The sequence below is a fragment of the Chrysemys picta genome, chromosome 2 (genome assembly GCF_011386835.1).
Source record: "Chrysemys picta bellii isolate R12L10 chromosome 2, ASM1138683v2, whole genome shotgun sequence".
Lineage (NCBI taxonomy): Eukaryota > Metazoa > Chordata > Testudines > Emydidae > Chrysemys > Chrysemys picta.
Genome location: NC_088792.1, coordinates 222518293 through 222533932, shown reverse-complemented (window position 1 = coordinate 222533932; position 15640 = coordinate 222518293). Strand labels below are relative to the sequence as shown.

The 15640-nt window shown below is 46.3% G+C and overlaps 1 protein-coding gene across 1 annotated transcript in view; it reads left to right on the top strand.

The window, feature by feature from the left end:
• Positions 1-1731: 1731 nt before the first annotated feature.
• The window catches only part of OPRK1 (opioid receptor kappa 1), a 43279-nt gene continuing 29370 nt past the window's right edge, over positions 1732-15640 (top strand). Inside the window, exons 1-2 of the mRNA XM_005301210.4 lie at positions 1732-2023; positions 2541-2865. Of these exons, the coding sequence (XP_005301267.1) occupies positions 2600-2865 (266 nt within the window). The 5' untranslated portion in view covers positions 1732-2023; positions 2541-2599. The remainder of the gene's footprint in view (positions 2024-2540; positions 2866-15640) is intronic.

The window sequence follows — 15640 nt, the reverse complement described above, 5'->3', positions numbered from 1 at the left end:
CAGGACCCATCTGGTCACTCTCCTGCGCACCTCTGACTCAGTGCTTTGTTCTCATCCCAGGCCAGGGTGGCTCCTCCTGATCCTGGTGGCCCAGTTCTGCTCATTCCCATCACCTGCCCTGCACTTACACAACCCCCACGTCACTCAGGTTTAGCACACTTGCCCCTCTGTCATGATGGAGGGACAGCCAGGCCAAATTTGAGCAGTGCCACTCAATTTTTTTTTCTCCTGGTCGTCAGGGGCCTCCCTCAGATGTGGTGGCTGTGCAAGTGCACAAGTGCATATTGGTTAATCCAGGTCTGACTTCCGTATGTTAAGATTGGCCTATAGGCTGCAGCTGGAGGAAGAAGAGAAGCTGTGGGGAGCAGCTTTTTTCATGGCAGTCCATAGGTCATTGCTACATCTTTGAAATGCGTATGACTCACTCAGGGACGTTTCTGTCACGTTTTTGTTGCATCTGTTGTTTTTGGTAGTTTCAAATTTATTTAAAACACTACAGCTACATCTACGTATTGGAGAGCAGAGAAGTATGCTACGAAACATGGTTTGGTTTTGGCAAAATGTCAAGCATTGTGATTGGGTTTTCAAACCACGTTGGCCTGTGGGTTTGGAGCCACTTTCTAAGATGTTGTTAGTAACTCTTCAACTGAAATCAGAGCATGGAGTAAAGTCTCTGCATTACAAAAGGCGCAAGAGGAACACATACCACCCTGTTGAACTCCACCAAAATGCACAGAAGCACTTTACATTCAGTCACCTGCCGTTGTCTTCTTCGGGGAAGCCCTGCTTACCCTATTGTCCGTCCTTACAAAGACAGCTAGTCTGTTTCCTCTCTCTGCTGCAGAGTGTGGGCCTAGAGGATCTTCTGTTTCGCTCACCAATTTGGCATTTAGAGAGAAACATAGTGGAGCTCTCCACCCCCAACTGGGGTCAGATTAATTAAATAGCATCCAGAATCATGTTCAGGATCCAAATACCTGCATGACTGAATATTTTCATCTGATATTCAACTTCTAGGGATTTGGGTTGTGTATCCCCTCCCCCCATATGCTGCTGCTTTGGGATATAGTTTATGGTGGAATCCCTCTAAACACATATCAGGTCCCTGGGGGGTTAGTTTCTGGTGGAATGTAATATTATGATGTTATGTGACAATGGCAAAGACTCACAAAAGAGCTGCTTTCTTTTAACACTGTACAAGGAAGCTAATGAGAAAAAGAACAAGGATATTTTATCTAAATCTACTGTCTCACTCTCTGCTTCCCTGCTGAGCTTCTGCCTATAACTGTCCCTAGACCCCTCTTAACTGACTTCTTGCTATAGATATGAAATATTACACAACCTCCCACTGAGGAACCGTTTGGATCCAGTTTCATGAATCTACATTCTGTCCTCCCCAAAATATATTATGAGACACAATGTGCAAACTTTCCATTAATAGGAAAAAGTCAAAAGGGTTTCATTTGAGATTCCTCTTTTGTCCAGTGTGTTCTAGTTAGCAAAATTTGGAATATTCAGTAAGGGAGCAAGTACCATTGCATGAAGGCCTTAAAACTGCCTACGAGGGAAAAAAAGGGAAAGACAACTTGGAAAAGTGTATAGAAATGATACATTCATTTAGTGTAGAACTTACTGTCTGTCTTTCCTTTCAACTTGTCTGCCTGTCAGTGTTTAGACAGAAGTCATGTGAGCTTTTGAGCTGCAGGGACTGAGATAGAGGAGAATGTGTGCGTTAATGCAGAGTGCTACTGGAGACCTGGCAGAGTGAGAGTGAGACAGAGAGTGTGTGTGAGTGTAAAAGGGGGAAGTGCTGGGAGTTGTAGCAGCAGCAGCTGCTGCCACCTCGGAGCTAAAGATTCGGATTCAGCTCCATCTCCAGCACGTTTTCAGCTCTCCAGAGGCATAGATGCTCCAGGTTCAAAAGTCCTAGAAGATCAGTGACACCTCCAAGAGCTGAAAGGATGCTTCTTTACTACTCCTAAAAGCATTTGGGGACTCTGCTCCTTTTTCAGGACTGAAAGAGGTAATTATTGAAATTTCGTTGATCTCATTTAAAGGTGTCACATCCGAATGTGGAAAAAACTCAGGGCAGAAAAGCACACAATCGTGGTGAAGGGGGTGGATTTCCCCCCCCCCTTTTCATTGTAGTCAAGGCAGTAAGAACACCTAGAGATTAAGACACTGTTTGACTTAAAAAAATGTGGAGGGAGGGGGAAACCAGAGGAGTGGAACTGAGCTGTTTCTAAATTGTTATGGTCTCTCCTCTGTTTTGTTCCTAATGTGTAATCTCTAAGTGGAGGAAACTTTAGCCATGCATCTCATAGAGCATTTACCAGCACTTACCTCTTATATTAAACAATGATGAGATTTTAAAATATTGCATTTAATTAAATGGGATTTATTTACGCCTCTGCTTATTAAAATATCCCCCCTCCCCACCATTGACCCTCCCATCCCCCCCCACACATGATTTTGAAATGCAGGTCTGTTTGAATGGAAAGTTTGCACAGTGTGTTTCATTCTCTCTCTTCTCTTTCAAGCCTATTTGCCTTCTGCTGTCTCCATCCTTGTCCCATCCTCCTCTCTGCTTGTGGTAACAATGGACCCTATGGAGCCCCCCGTGCACATTTTCCGTGAGGAGCCACCCTCCACCTGCTCTCCAGGTCCCTGCCTCCTCCCCAGCAGCAGCAGCTGGCTCCTGGACTGGGCCGAATATGGCAACAATGCCAGTGGTGGCTTTGAAGACCTGCAGCAGAACCATACCAACATTTCCCCAGCTATTCCCATTATCATCACTGCTGTCTACTCTGTGGTCTTTGTGGTTGGCTTGGTGGGCAACTCTCTGGTCATGTTTGTCATCATAAGGTAAGGGATCTTGGGGAGAACTGTTTGGCTTTTGAGTACCACACTAAGGAGGCTTCAAATGATACCCCATTGGAAGGGATGTAAGGGAAGGGGTGGGGAGAAAGCTCTTTGGGAGATATAAGGTGCATATCCTAGGAACCATAGGGAAGTGACTGAACTGAGTCCAAGTGCTAGTTGGTAGCTATTTACATTTTTGACTTTTGCCTGGGAGTACAACTAGAAACCCAAAGGAGAAATGGATTAGAAAGTTATAAATTCTGTAGCCTGTGAGTTGGAGGAGAGAAGGTGCTGCCTGGCTGTGTACTGGAAATGTGTGGATAGAGCCCCCGCAAGGATCAGAAGCAGTTAATGTTATAGAAAACGATGAACTAGTATAAGGAAACTTCTTCTGCAAGGCATCCTTTTCCTGGGCAAGGCACCCTAAAAGAAGGGAATTGTTTATGGTTCCAGTATGCATTATTGTATTATCATATTATCTTTTACTGACTTTTTTTTAAGATAAAGACTTTATAAAAATTTGGAAATTCTGAATATAAAGATGGGAGTGCTTTTTCTTTAAATTAGGCTATTATGATAGTTTCCAGGATTAAATGCCATTATTGTTTTTAGGCCTGATAAAATCAAAGTAAGCATTGTTAGGGGTTGCTTTTCATATTCCAAATGACAGGAGAAAAGAGATTTATTTGCACTAATTGGTGTTTATGCTAAACAGCTCATTTAAATGCACTCATATTTACACTTGTATATTGATGTATATCTTTAAAACCCTGGAAATGATGGGGTGTGATTTTTTTTCTCTCTATTTTTATAATTTCCCTGTGCAATTACTGTATCAAAGTATGCCATATAGTGCAGCTCAGAAGGTTTATAGCTCAATTCTCTGCGAGTGAAATCACTCAACCGTTTGGTCTCCTGCTTCATAATGTATTTGAATCCTGCAATAAACACTGTGCAGTTCACTTTCTGGAGCATTTTAGTGCTTGAGTAAAATAAGTCCATATATGAAAATTAAGCTGACATGAATTCAAAAGGTTCTGGTGAAGAAAACTGGCCTCGTTTGGGTCAAGCAGTTCCAAAATGAGGAAAAAATGTCAAGATTGACTCAGATTGAAGTTAAGTGGAAGACAATGTAGTTGTTATTTCCAATGTACTTTAGGAGAAACACTTACAATCAGGTGAAGCCCCTTGAAAATAAAAAATAAAATCCCTTTAAAAAATCAACACAGTAAATAAGATGCCTGTTTGTCAATGTGAAATAATTAGTTTGCTCCAGGCTGCAAATTTTATACTGCTACCTGCTATCTACTTTGTCCTTTACATACAATAGAAAATAAAATCCCTAATGTATAGGGAGAACTGAGTGTTTCCCTGACACACCCTCAGTCATAAGGGGAGAACTTCTTTAAGCTGTCAGTCTAATAGTGACAATTAACTAGATGGGCAGGCAAAATAAACTCAGAGCCTCAACCCTGAAAGCAAGCTAATATGTATTATACTGGCTTGTGTGTATTTCCTCTTTCCCTCTTACTTCTTCCCTCCTGAGATTTTTTTTTCCTGGCATCCCCTGCTAGTTATGCATTTCTTTCTGTTCTCCACCCCAGCTCTTTTGTTGCTCTTTCTTCTTTGTGTCTCCCCTACCTATATTTCTACATGGAAAACCCTGAGATTGTTCACAATATCTTTCCCCTTCCCCTCCCCTTATTTTTCTGTGGCAAATGATTTAAATGTTCTGACATTTAGAATATATAAAATATATAATAAACCCTAATTTGAAATATTCCAATTGGTGTTGCATTGAGTGTCTCTATCTGATTTTTCATAATCCAGTGAAAAATATATTTTATATGTTGCAACAAACTCCTTTTCTCCACAAACACCAGCTCTGTGGGAAGCTTTGGAGAAAGCGGCATGGGAGAGTCATTTCCCTCTGCCATTTCATTTCTTTATTCTTCTCCTTTCCCTGCTGCCCCTAGTAGTCTCGAGGGGGAGGATGATGACATTGTTGCTCCTCTTTTTTTTTTTTTTTTTTTTTTTTACTCCCCAGACATGTGGGGGAATTCATGTGATGTCCCTCACTGCTGTTTCTACTCCGTACAATCCCTTCAGGCTAATGCTGCTGTTCCCTTCCTAACATCAGTACTGTTGCTAGGCATTGATGCTGAGATGGGGAGACTCCGGCTTACTACTTTTTTAGCTCTTCAGGTAATCAGTTGCCTAAAGGAGGCGGGGCTTTAAATAAGACACCTAATGTCATGAGACTCATAAGATTGTGAAAGTTGGCAATATTGTATCACATGCAGGAGACGAACAGAAGCATCGGGGGACCTGCGGAAGGGCAGAAGAAGTGAGGAGAAGTCTGGAGGGCTCCATAAACCAGCTAACATCCAGCCAAAAGCTGCAGAGTAGACAGGTCTGCCCTATTCCTCACCCCTCTTGGAGCTGTCAAAACAGCTTTTTGATAAACCACATAGAAAAGGAGGTGTCTCTTAAGCTGATTTTCCTGATGCAAAAAGACTGACTTAATTGGCTTATGAGCAGACTGGGATGAAACTGAGACTTTGATTCACTAGCTGTCTTCTCCCCCGCCCTTCTAGATGGCCAAATGGGGAAGAATATCTAGTCGAGCTCTCCAGAGAATGTTCGTTCTGTTTCATGCAAACTTCTGAGGTTTTGAAATTTGTCTTTGTGCCAATGTGGAACAAAACCAAAACCTTTCAAAAGTTTTAGTGTAGTGGAATTTTGTTTAAAAGTCCATTGTTGGATCAAAAAGTTTGGGTTTTTTATTTGACTTTCTCTCTCTCGTGTGCATCCGCCCCAGACCTGAGAAACTTTCTCATTTAAAATTTCATCAAAATGCATCTGTGAAATATTTATTTTTTAATTTTGGCATTTTTCATCAGTAACAACAATAAAAAGACACAGTTTTGTCAAAAAAATTCCAGGCAGCTCTAATATGTAGCCGTTGTCCCTGACTTAGACCTGTAGTGTCTGAACTGACTGGTGGTCTGGATTAGGCCTCTGGTCAGTAAATTCAGACTTTCAAAGACTTCTGCCTGAGCACCAGCTGTTCAGAGGGCTATAGTAACACTGGAGGGAAATGAAGTTTACCTCTCCAGAGCAGGGAGGGGGAGAGAGAGCAAGTCCTCACCTGGGGACTACATCCCCCTATGAGAGAAAAGGGAGGAATGAGAAGAGAACTCTTTAACTGCATCCCCTTGGAGATAGGACCAAAGATGAAGAGACAGAAGTAGAGAAGAGCCCTACCTCAAGAGACAACAATGAGAAAGGAAAAAAGAACTAAGGGGCAAAGACAAAGTGAGGAGAAAACACCTACCACGTGGGAGATTCTAACTCTGTGAGAAGAGAGTGGGAGAAAGATAAAAGAACCCCTGATGGTGGTGGGAGAAAAGGGGAGAAATGAGAATCCACACCTGCAGGCCCATCACCAGGGAGGATAAAAGAGAGAGCTTCTGTTTTTGTGGTGAAGGGGATTAGGGAAAAGAAAGGGTGGGGGAAAGAATGAAAAGAGGAGCGAGAGAAAGCAGACATCCAATGAGGCCCTCATCAACGGGGGAGCCTGTAGAAAAAAGGGGAGAAGAGGTAGGTGGTGAGAATCAATGGGGAGGGAAAGAGGAGTGAATCTCCACTTCAATAGATAAGGAAGGGACAGTGGAGAAAATGGTGGAAAAAAAGGCACTATAGGGAGTAGAACTGGAAACAGGATAAAGATACCTAGGCTTCCTCAATAACACCATATTCAAAGGGGAGGTGTGGGCACAGAATGCACAAAATAAGTGAAGTCTAGTCACTGGTGCCTTAAGGGAAGAGAGAAAGAAAGGAGGTTGTTTTCTGTGACTGGCCCTGAAGGGAGAGGGCAACTGGAGAAAAGGAGATGTCTGTGGCAGGCTCTACAAACAGCTAAACCCCAGTTAGACTGCCTGGAGAGACTGGGAATAAGGATCCAGCCTGTGGAGAACCAAATTGAGGGAGGAGCTCTAGGGAGGAAGCCCCAAGAGTCAATGACTTGGGTAGGAGCTGGGCCAACAGGAAGAAAGTACAGAGAATCAGTACTTGGTCTACACTACGAGTTTCAACACAGTGCTGCGTGAAACTTAAGGAGCTGAGACAAGCGTACCAGAAAGCCAAAGAATCAAATGGATGCTCACGGAGGGAGGGGCGGCTGACTGTAGCTATTCCACAGTTCCCGCACTCTCTGAAAACCGTTTGAATTCTCGGTTGAGCTCCCAGTGCCAGAAGGGTGAAAAACATAGTCGCGGGTGGTTCAGGGTATATGTCGTCAGGCCCCCACCCCTCCCGTGAAAGCAAAGGGAAAAAATTGTTTCTCGCCTTTTTTTCACTGTCACTGTATGGGTATGTCTACACTACGAAATCAGGTCGAATTTATAGAAGCCGGTTTTATAGAAATCGGTTGTATACAGCCGCTTGTGTGTGTCCCCACATAAAATGCTCTAAGTGCATGAAGTCGGCGGACCGCGTCCACAGTACCGAGGCTAGCATAGACTTCCAGAGCGTTGCACTGGGGATAGCTATCCCACAGTTCCCGCAGTCTCCGCCGCCCATTGGAATTCTGGGTTGAGATCCCAATGCCTGAATGATGCAAAACAGTGTCGCGGGGGGTTCTGGGTACATGTCGTCAGGCACCTCCCCCTCCGTCAGAGCAACGGCAGACAATTGATTTGCGCCTTTTTACCTGGGTTACCTGTGCAGACAACATACCACGCCAAGCATGGAGCCCGCTCAGCTCAGCTCACCATCACCATATGTCCTCTGGGTGCCGGCAGACATGGTGCTGCATTGCTACACAGCAGCAGCTAATTGCCTTTTGGCAGTAGACGGTGAAGTATGACTGGTAGCCTTCATCGGCGATCTGGGTGCTGGCAGACGTGGGGCTCGCAGACGTGGGGCTGCATTGCACACAACAGCAGCCCCTTGCCTTTTGGTAGAAGATGGTATATTACGACTGGTATCTGTCGTCATCGTTCTGCAGTGGCTGTCAATCATGGGCACCTGGGCAGTCTTGACGATGATGGCTATCAGTCGTAGTATGCTATTTTCTGCCAAGCGCCCAATATTTTCTGCCAAGCACCCAGAAGATGCTGAGGGCTATCAGTCATGCTGCAATGTCGTCTGCCAGCTTAAGATGTAAAAAATAGATTTGTTCTGTATTCATTTGCTTCCCCCTCCCTCCATGAAATCAACGGCCTGCTAAACCCAGGGTTTTGAGTTCAATCTTTGGGGGGGTGGGCATTCTGTGTGACAGTTGTTTGTGTTTCTCCCTGATGCACAGCCACCTTTGTTGATTTTAATTCCCTGTACCTGTACGCCATGTCGTCACTCACCCCTCCCTCCCTCCGTCCGTCAGATACTAGTTTCGTGCCTTTTTTCAGACCAGACGCCATAGCACTGGGATCATGGAGCCCGCTCAGATCACTGCGGCAATTATGAGCACTGTGAACACCACGCACATTGTCCTGGAGTATATGCAGAGCCAGGACATGCCAAAACAAAACCAGGACCAGCCGAGGAGGCGATTGCAGTGCGGCGACGAGAGTGACGAGGACATTGATATGGACATAGACCTCTCACAAAGTACAGGCCCCAGCAATGTGCAAATCATGGTGTTACTAGGGCAGGTTCATGCCGTGGAACGCCGATTCTGGGCCCAGGAAACAAGCACAGACTGGTGGGACCGCATCGTGCTGCATGTGTGGGACGATTCCCAGTGGCTGCGAAACTTTCGCATGCGTAAGGGCACTTTCATGGAACTTTGTGACTTGCTTTCCCCTGCCCTGAAGCGCCAGAATACCAGGATGAGAGCAGCCCTCACAGTTGAGAAGCGAATGGCGATAGCCCTGTGGAAGCTTGCAACGCCAGACAGCTACCGGTCAGTCAGGAATCAATTTGGAGTGGGCAAATCTATTGTGGGGGCTGCTGTGATCCAAGATGCCAGGGCAATGAAAGACCTGGTGATATCAAGGGTAGTGACACTGGGAAACGTGCAGGCCATAGTGGATGGCTTTGCTGCAATGGGATTCCCAAACTGTGGTGGGGAGATAGATGGAACCCATATCCCTATCTTGGCACCGGAGCACCAAGCCACCAAGTACATAAACCGCAAGGGGTACTTTTCAATGCTGCTGCAAGCCCTGGTGGAGCACAAGGGACGTTTCACCAACATCAACATGGAATCACCGGGAAAGGTACATGATGCTCGTGTCTTCAGGCACTCTGGTCTGTTTCGAAAGCTGGAGGAAGGGACTTTCTTCCCGGACCAGAAAATAACCGTTGGGGATTTTGAAATGTCTATAGTTACCCTTGGGGACCCAGCCTACCCCTTAATGCCATGGCTCATGAAGCCGTACACAGGCAGCCTGGACAGTAGTCAAGACCTGTTCAACTACAGGCTGAGCAAGTGCCGAATGGTGGTGGAATGTGCATTTGGACATTTAAAAGCGCGCTAGCGCAGCTTACTGAGTCGCTCAGACCTCAGCGAAAAGAATATCCCCATTGTTATTGCTGCTTGCTTTGCGCTCCGCAATATCTGTGAGAGTAAGGGGGAGACATTTATGGCGGGGTGGGAGGTTGAGGCACATCGCCTGGCCACTGATTATGCGTAGCCAGACACCATGGCGGTTAGAAGAGCACAGCGGGGCGCGGTACGCATCAGCAAAGCTTTGAAAATGAGTTTTGTGACTGGCCAGGCTACGGTGTGAAACTTCTGTTTGTTTCTCCTTGATGAACCCTCCGCCGCCCCCCCCCCCACCCGGTTCACTCTACTTCTCTGTAAACCAACCAACCCACCCTCCCCTCCCCCTTCAAGCACCACTTGCAGAGGCAATAAAGTAATTCATGCATTCTTTATTAATTCATCACACAACTAGGGGAATAATTGCCAAGGTAGCCCAGGATCGGTGGGGGAGGAGGGAAGGAAAAGGACACATTGCAGTTTAAAACTTTAACTCTTATTGAAGGCCAGCCTTCTGATGCTCGGGCAATCATCTGGGGTGGAGTGACTGGGTGGCCGGAGGCCCCCCCACCGTGTTCTTGGGCGTCTGGGTGAGGAGGCTATGGAACTTGGGGAGGAGGGCTGTTGGTTACACAGGGGCTGTAGCAGCGGTCTCTGCTCCTGCTACCTTTCCTGCAGCTCAGCCATACGCTGGAGCATATCAGTTTGATGCTCCAGCACCCGGAGCATCAACTCTTGCCTTCCGTCTGCAAGCTGACGCCACCTATCATCTTCAGCCCGCCACTTGCTCTGTTCATCCCGCGATTCAGCCCGCCACCTCTCCTCTCGTTCATACTGTGCTTTTCTGTAGTCTGACATTGACTGCCTGCACGCATTCTGCTGTGCTCTTTCAGCGTGGGAGGACATCTGGAGCTCCGTGAGCATGTCATCCCGAGTTCGCTGTTTTCTCCTTCTAATCTTCACTAGCCTCTGTGAAGGAGAAACATTTGCAGCTGGTGGAGGAGAAGGGAGAGGTGGTTAAAAAAGACATATTTTAGAGAACAATGGGTACACTCTTTTATGTTAAATTTTGCTGTTCACATTACACAGCACATGTGCTTTCATTACAAGGTCACATTTTTCCTCTTATATTGAGGGCCTGCTGGTTTGGTGTGAGAGATCATTCACGCAGTGCCAGGCAACAGATTTCGGCTTGCAGGCAGCCATGGTAAGTCACAGTCTTTTGGCCTTTTTCACCTTCTTAACATGTGGGAATGGTTTCAAACAGTAGTGCCCTCATTTCCCATACCAAGCACCCATTGGGTTGGCCATTTAAAATGGGTTTGCAATGTAAAAGGAGGGGCTGCGGTTCTCGGGTTAACATGCAGCACAAACCCAACTGACCCCCTCCCCCTCACACACTCAATTCTCTGGGATGATCACTTCATCCCTCCCCCTGCACCGCGTGGCTAACAGCGGGGAACATTTCTGTTCAGCCGAGCAGGAATGGGCACCTCTGTATGTCCCCTTAATAAAATCACCCCATTTCAACCAGGTGACCGTGAATGATATCACTCTCCTGAGGATAACAAAGAGCGATAAGGAATGGATGTTGTCTGCATGCCAGCAAACACCGGGACCATACGCTGCCATGCTTTGTTATGCAATGATTCCAGACTACGTACTACTGGCCTGGCATGGTAAAGTACCATGGCAGACGGGATAAGGCAGCCCTCCCCAGAAACCTTTTGCAAAGGCTTTGGGAGTACATGAAGGAGAGCTTTCTGGAGATGTCCCTGGAGGATTTCTGCTCCATCCCCATACACGTTAACAGACTTTTCCAGTAGCTGTACTGGCGGCGATTGCCAGGGCAAATTAATCATTAAACACGCTTGCTTTTAAACCGTGTGTAATATTTACAAAGGTAAACTCACCTGAGGTCCCCAGTGTGCCCTCAGGGTCTGGGAGCACGCCTTGGGTGAGTTCGGGGGTTACTGGCTCCAGGTCCAGGGTGATAAACATATCCTGGCTGTTGGGGAAACCGGTTTCTCCGCTTCCTTGCTGCTGTGAGCTATCCACAGTATCTTCATCCTCCTCTTCCTCGTACCCCGAACCCTCTTCCCTGTGTGTTTCTCCAGTAAAGGAGTCATAGCACACGGGTGGGGTAGTGGTGGCTGCACCCCCTAGCATGGCATGCAGCTCCGCGTAGAAGCGGCATGTTTGCGGCTCTGCCCCGGACCTTCCGTTTGCCTCTCTGGCTTTGTGGTAGGCTTGCCTTAGCTCCTTAATTTTCACGCGGTACTGCTGTGCGTCCCTGTTATGGCCTCTGTCCTTCATGGCCTTGGAGACCTTTTCTAATATTTTGCCATTTCTTTTATGGCTACGGAGTTCAGCTAGCACTGATTCATCTCCCCATATGACGAGCCGATCCCGTACCTCCCGTTTGGTCCATGCTGGAGCTCTTTTGCGATCCTGGCACTCCATCATGGTTACCTGTGCTGATGAGCTCTGTGTGGTCACCTGTGCTCTCCACGCTGGGCAAACAGGAAATGAAATTCAAACGTTCGCGGGTCTTTTCCTGTCTACCTGGTCAGTGCATCTGAGTTGAGAGTGCTGTCCAGAGCGGTCACAATGAAGCACTGTGGGATAGCTCCCAGAGGCCAATAACGTTGAATTCCGTCCACACTACCCCAATTCCGACCCGCTAAGGCCGATTTTGTCGCTAATCCCCTCGTCGGAGGTGGAGTAAAGAAACCGGTTTAAAGGGTCCCTTAAGTTGAAAGAAAGGGCTTCGTCGTGTGAACGTGTCCAGGCTTAATTCGATTTAACACTGCTAAAGTTGACCTAAACTCGTAGTGTAGACCAGGCCTAAGTCTACTGGATGTTGCTGGCAGATGCGGTGCTGCAGCGCTACACAGCAGCATCCCCTTGCCTTGCCTTGCGGACGGCAGACAGTACAGTATGACTGGTAACCATCATTGTCGTCCCGTGGGTGCTCCTGGCTGGCCTTAGTGAGGTCGGTCGGGAGCGCATGGACAAAAAAGGGAATGACTCCAGGTCATTCTCTTCTTTAAGTTTTGTGTAATGGAGATTCAGTCCTGCCTGGAATATCATGCCAGCTGGAGGCTTCTGCCTCAGGCTGCTCTCCCAGTTGGCAGCACCGCATGGTTGCACCTACCCCAGCCTACCCCTTGCTCCCAGGGCTCACAATCAGACACTTTTTGCTGCAAATAAAAAAATAAAGCTGCCGTTTAGAACTGTCCCCCAACATACATATCCTGGGACATTTTGTATTTTACCAGTGTCAACCAAAGGCCCACACACAAATGGAGATTCAGTCCTGCCTGTGCTTCTATCCTAGTGCTTATCACAGATTCCCATTTTCAGCATAGGCTGAGCAAGTGCAGAATGGTGGTTCACTGTAAGCCAACTGCCCTCCCCTCCCCCCTTTGATCTCTGCTTGCAGAGGCAATAAAGTCGGTGTTGTTTCAAATCCATGCATTCTTTATTACTTCATCACACAAAAGGGGGGATAACTGCCAAGGTAACCCGGGAGGGGTGGGGGAGGAGGGAAGCAATGGGTGGTCTTGTTGTAGGGGCACCCCCTAGAATGGCATGCAGATCATCATTTCTGCGGGATGTCTGGGGCTCTGACCCGGAGTGGCTGTTTGCCTCTCTGGTTCGTTAGTAGGCTTGCCTGATATTCTAGGCAGGACTGACTCTCCATTAGACAAAACTTAAAGAAGAGAATGACCTGGGGTGTCATTCCCATTTTTGTCCAGGCGCCCCCAACCGACCTCACTGAGGCTGGCCAGGAGCACCCATAACAGCAGCAGATGGTACAGTATGACTGGTAACAGTCTTTGCCAACTTACAAAGGCAAGGGGATGCTGCTGTGTAGCGCTGCAGTACCGCATCTGTCAGCAGCATCCAGTAGACATACGGTGACAGTGAAAAAAGGCTGAACGGGCTCCATGGTTGCCATTCTATGGCGTCTGCCCGGGCAATCCAGGGAAAAGGGCGCGAAATGATTGTCTGTCGTTGCTTTCACGGAGGGAGGATTGACTGACGACATTTACCTATAACCACCCGCGACAAATTTTTGGCCCCATCAGGCATTGGGATCTCAACCCAGAATTCCAATGGGCGGGGGAGACTGCGGGAACTATGGGATAGCTACCCACAGTGCAACAATCCGGAAGTCGACACTAGCCTCGATACATGGACGCACACCACCGAATTAATGTGCTTAGTGTGGCCGCATGCACTCGACTTTATACAATCGGTTGCCAAAAATCGAATTCTGTAAATTTGGAGTAATCCCGTAGTGTAGACATACCCTATGAGAAAGCAGGGTAGAAGAGTAGCTCAGGAAGGGTGGAAGACTCATTTCTTTTACATTTCCTTTGGGACTATTGTTTAAATTTATCAGCACCATGTTCTGAGAGAGATGATGGGCAAGGTGTTCTGGGGAGGCTGACCCTGCCACAGAGGCCGTATCAGAGCCTACATAGCAGAGTAAAGAGAGACCCTTCACCACTATTGTAGTACTCTATATCCTACTGGTGGGAGGTTAGAAGTGGGAGAATGCCAACTCAGCCATTCCATCCCTGGTGGGGTGGGGGGTAGAAGTGAGGTAGAAGATAGAAGAGGGACCAAAAAGTCAGTGGTACTAGTGGAGAAGTGTGGCCTGGTGGATTGGGACTCCAGAGTCGAGCTGGGTGAAATTTTTCGACAAATACTGTAGTTTGTAGTTGAAAAATGCACTTTTGGGTCAACTAAATCTATTAGTGAATTCATGTTGAGTTTGCTGATTAATTTCAATTGAAGTTGAAATGGTCAAAATATTTCAGTAATGTTGAACCAAAACATTTCCTTTCAACCTAAACGTTTCCTTTTTACTTTCATTTTGACAAAAACAAAGGAAAGGATTCATAAAATGACTGAGGCAGAGGAAGCAACTACTCTCCCTTTATAACTTTAGCCTTGTCCCTTATAAATTTAGGGGTATGTAGCTGCGTTGTGGGAGATCCAGGTTCAATTCCCTCTTCTGCCTGATGAGACAGAAGGATTTGAATGTGGGTCTCCTACATTGCAGAAGAATGCCCTAACCACTGGCCTATAGGATATTCTGACTTGGGGATTTCTCAATCTCTCCTCTTGAAGCTGTTCTGCTTTTTATAAATGATTAGTCACTGAAGCAGGGATTTAAACTGGGATCTTCCAAATCCCAAGTGAGTGCCCTAACCACTGGGCTAAAGTTTATGAGGGAGTGGGTGGCACCATCACTGCCTCTCCTTCCTCCAGTCGTTTCCTTGGCTTTTGTCAGAATGCCTGAGGGTGAAACAACATGAAATGTTTCCTTTTAACAGTACCAAAAGATTTTGTTTTGACTCAAAACTTTTCAATTTGTTGAAAAATGTCATTTTTGGTATGACCCAAAATTAAACTTTTGTTGATTTTTTTTTAAATTGCCAGTAAACTGGAAAATCCATTATCTGCCCATCTCTCCTCTGGAGACCCGGTTCCTATTTCTGGCTCTGCCACTTACCTGGATCCTCAGCAAGTCATTTCACCTCCTTTTGCCTCAGTTTCCCCACCCATAAAAGGGTTCTAATATTTATCTCCTGTGTAAAGTGTTTTGATATCAATGGATGAAAAGTGCTATATAGAATCTTGGTGGTATTATAAATTGTTGGGGTTCCTTCGAGAACTCTTTCACCCAGCTGCCCGAGAACTCAGTTCAACTCCACTCTTGTCACTCAGAATCATTTATCAGGCATACAGCTAATACAGCAACACAGCTTTTGGCATACAGCAAAGCTATGCTGAATTGATTAGACTCAAGCACAGGGGGTGGGTATCAGGTGTACCACACATCCAAAGTTACACAGAAAACATCTTCCTATATATGTATTTACACATTACCTGACATATACTATACATTAAAAGACGAACAGGAGTTCACTTCTTCGGATGGGCTGTAGTCCACGAAAGCTTATGCTCTAATAAATTTGTTAGTCTCTAAGGTGCCACAAGTACTCCTGTTCTTCTTTTTGCAGATACAGACTAACACGGCTGCTACTCTGAAACCTGTCATGGGATTGACTTGGTTACTTTATAGAAAAGAATCCCTGTACCGCATGCTCTGTCCACGTACAACTTAGTTTTTAACCTCATCAGAAACTTTTCTGACTGGCAGTTGCAGCTGGTGTTTCATTTATTTTTTCCTTTAACTTAGCACTACAATTTATTACCTCCCTTTTCTGTGCCCAGGTTACATCCCTACTAGTACATTGAGAAGCTGTT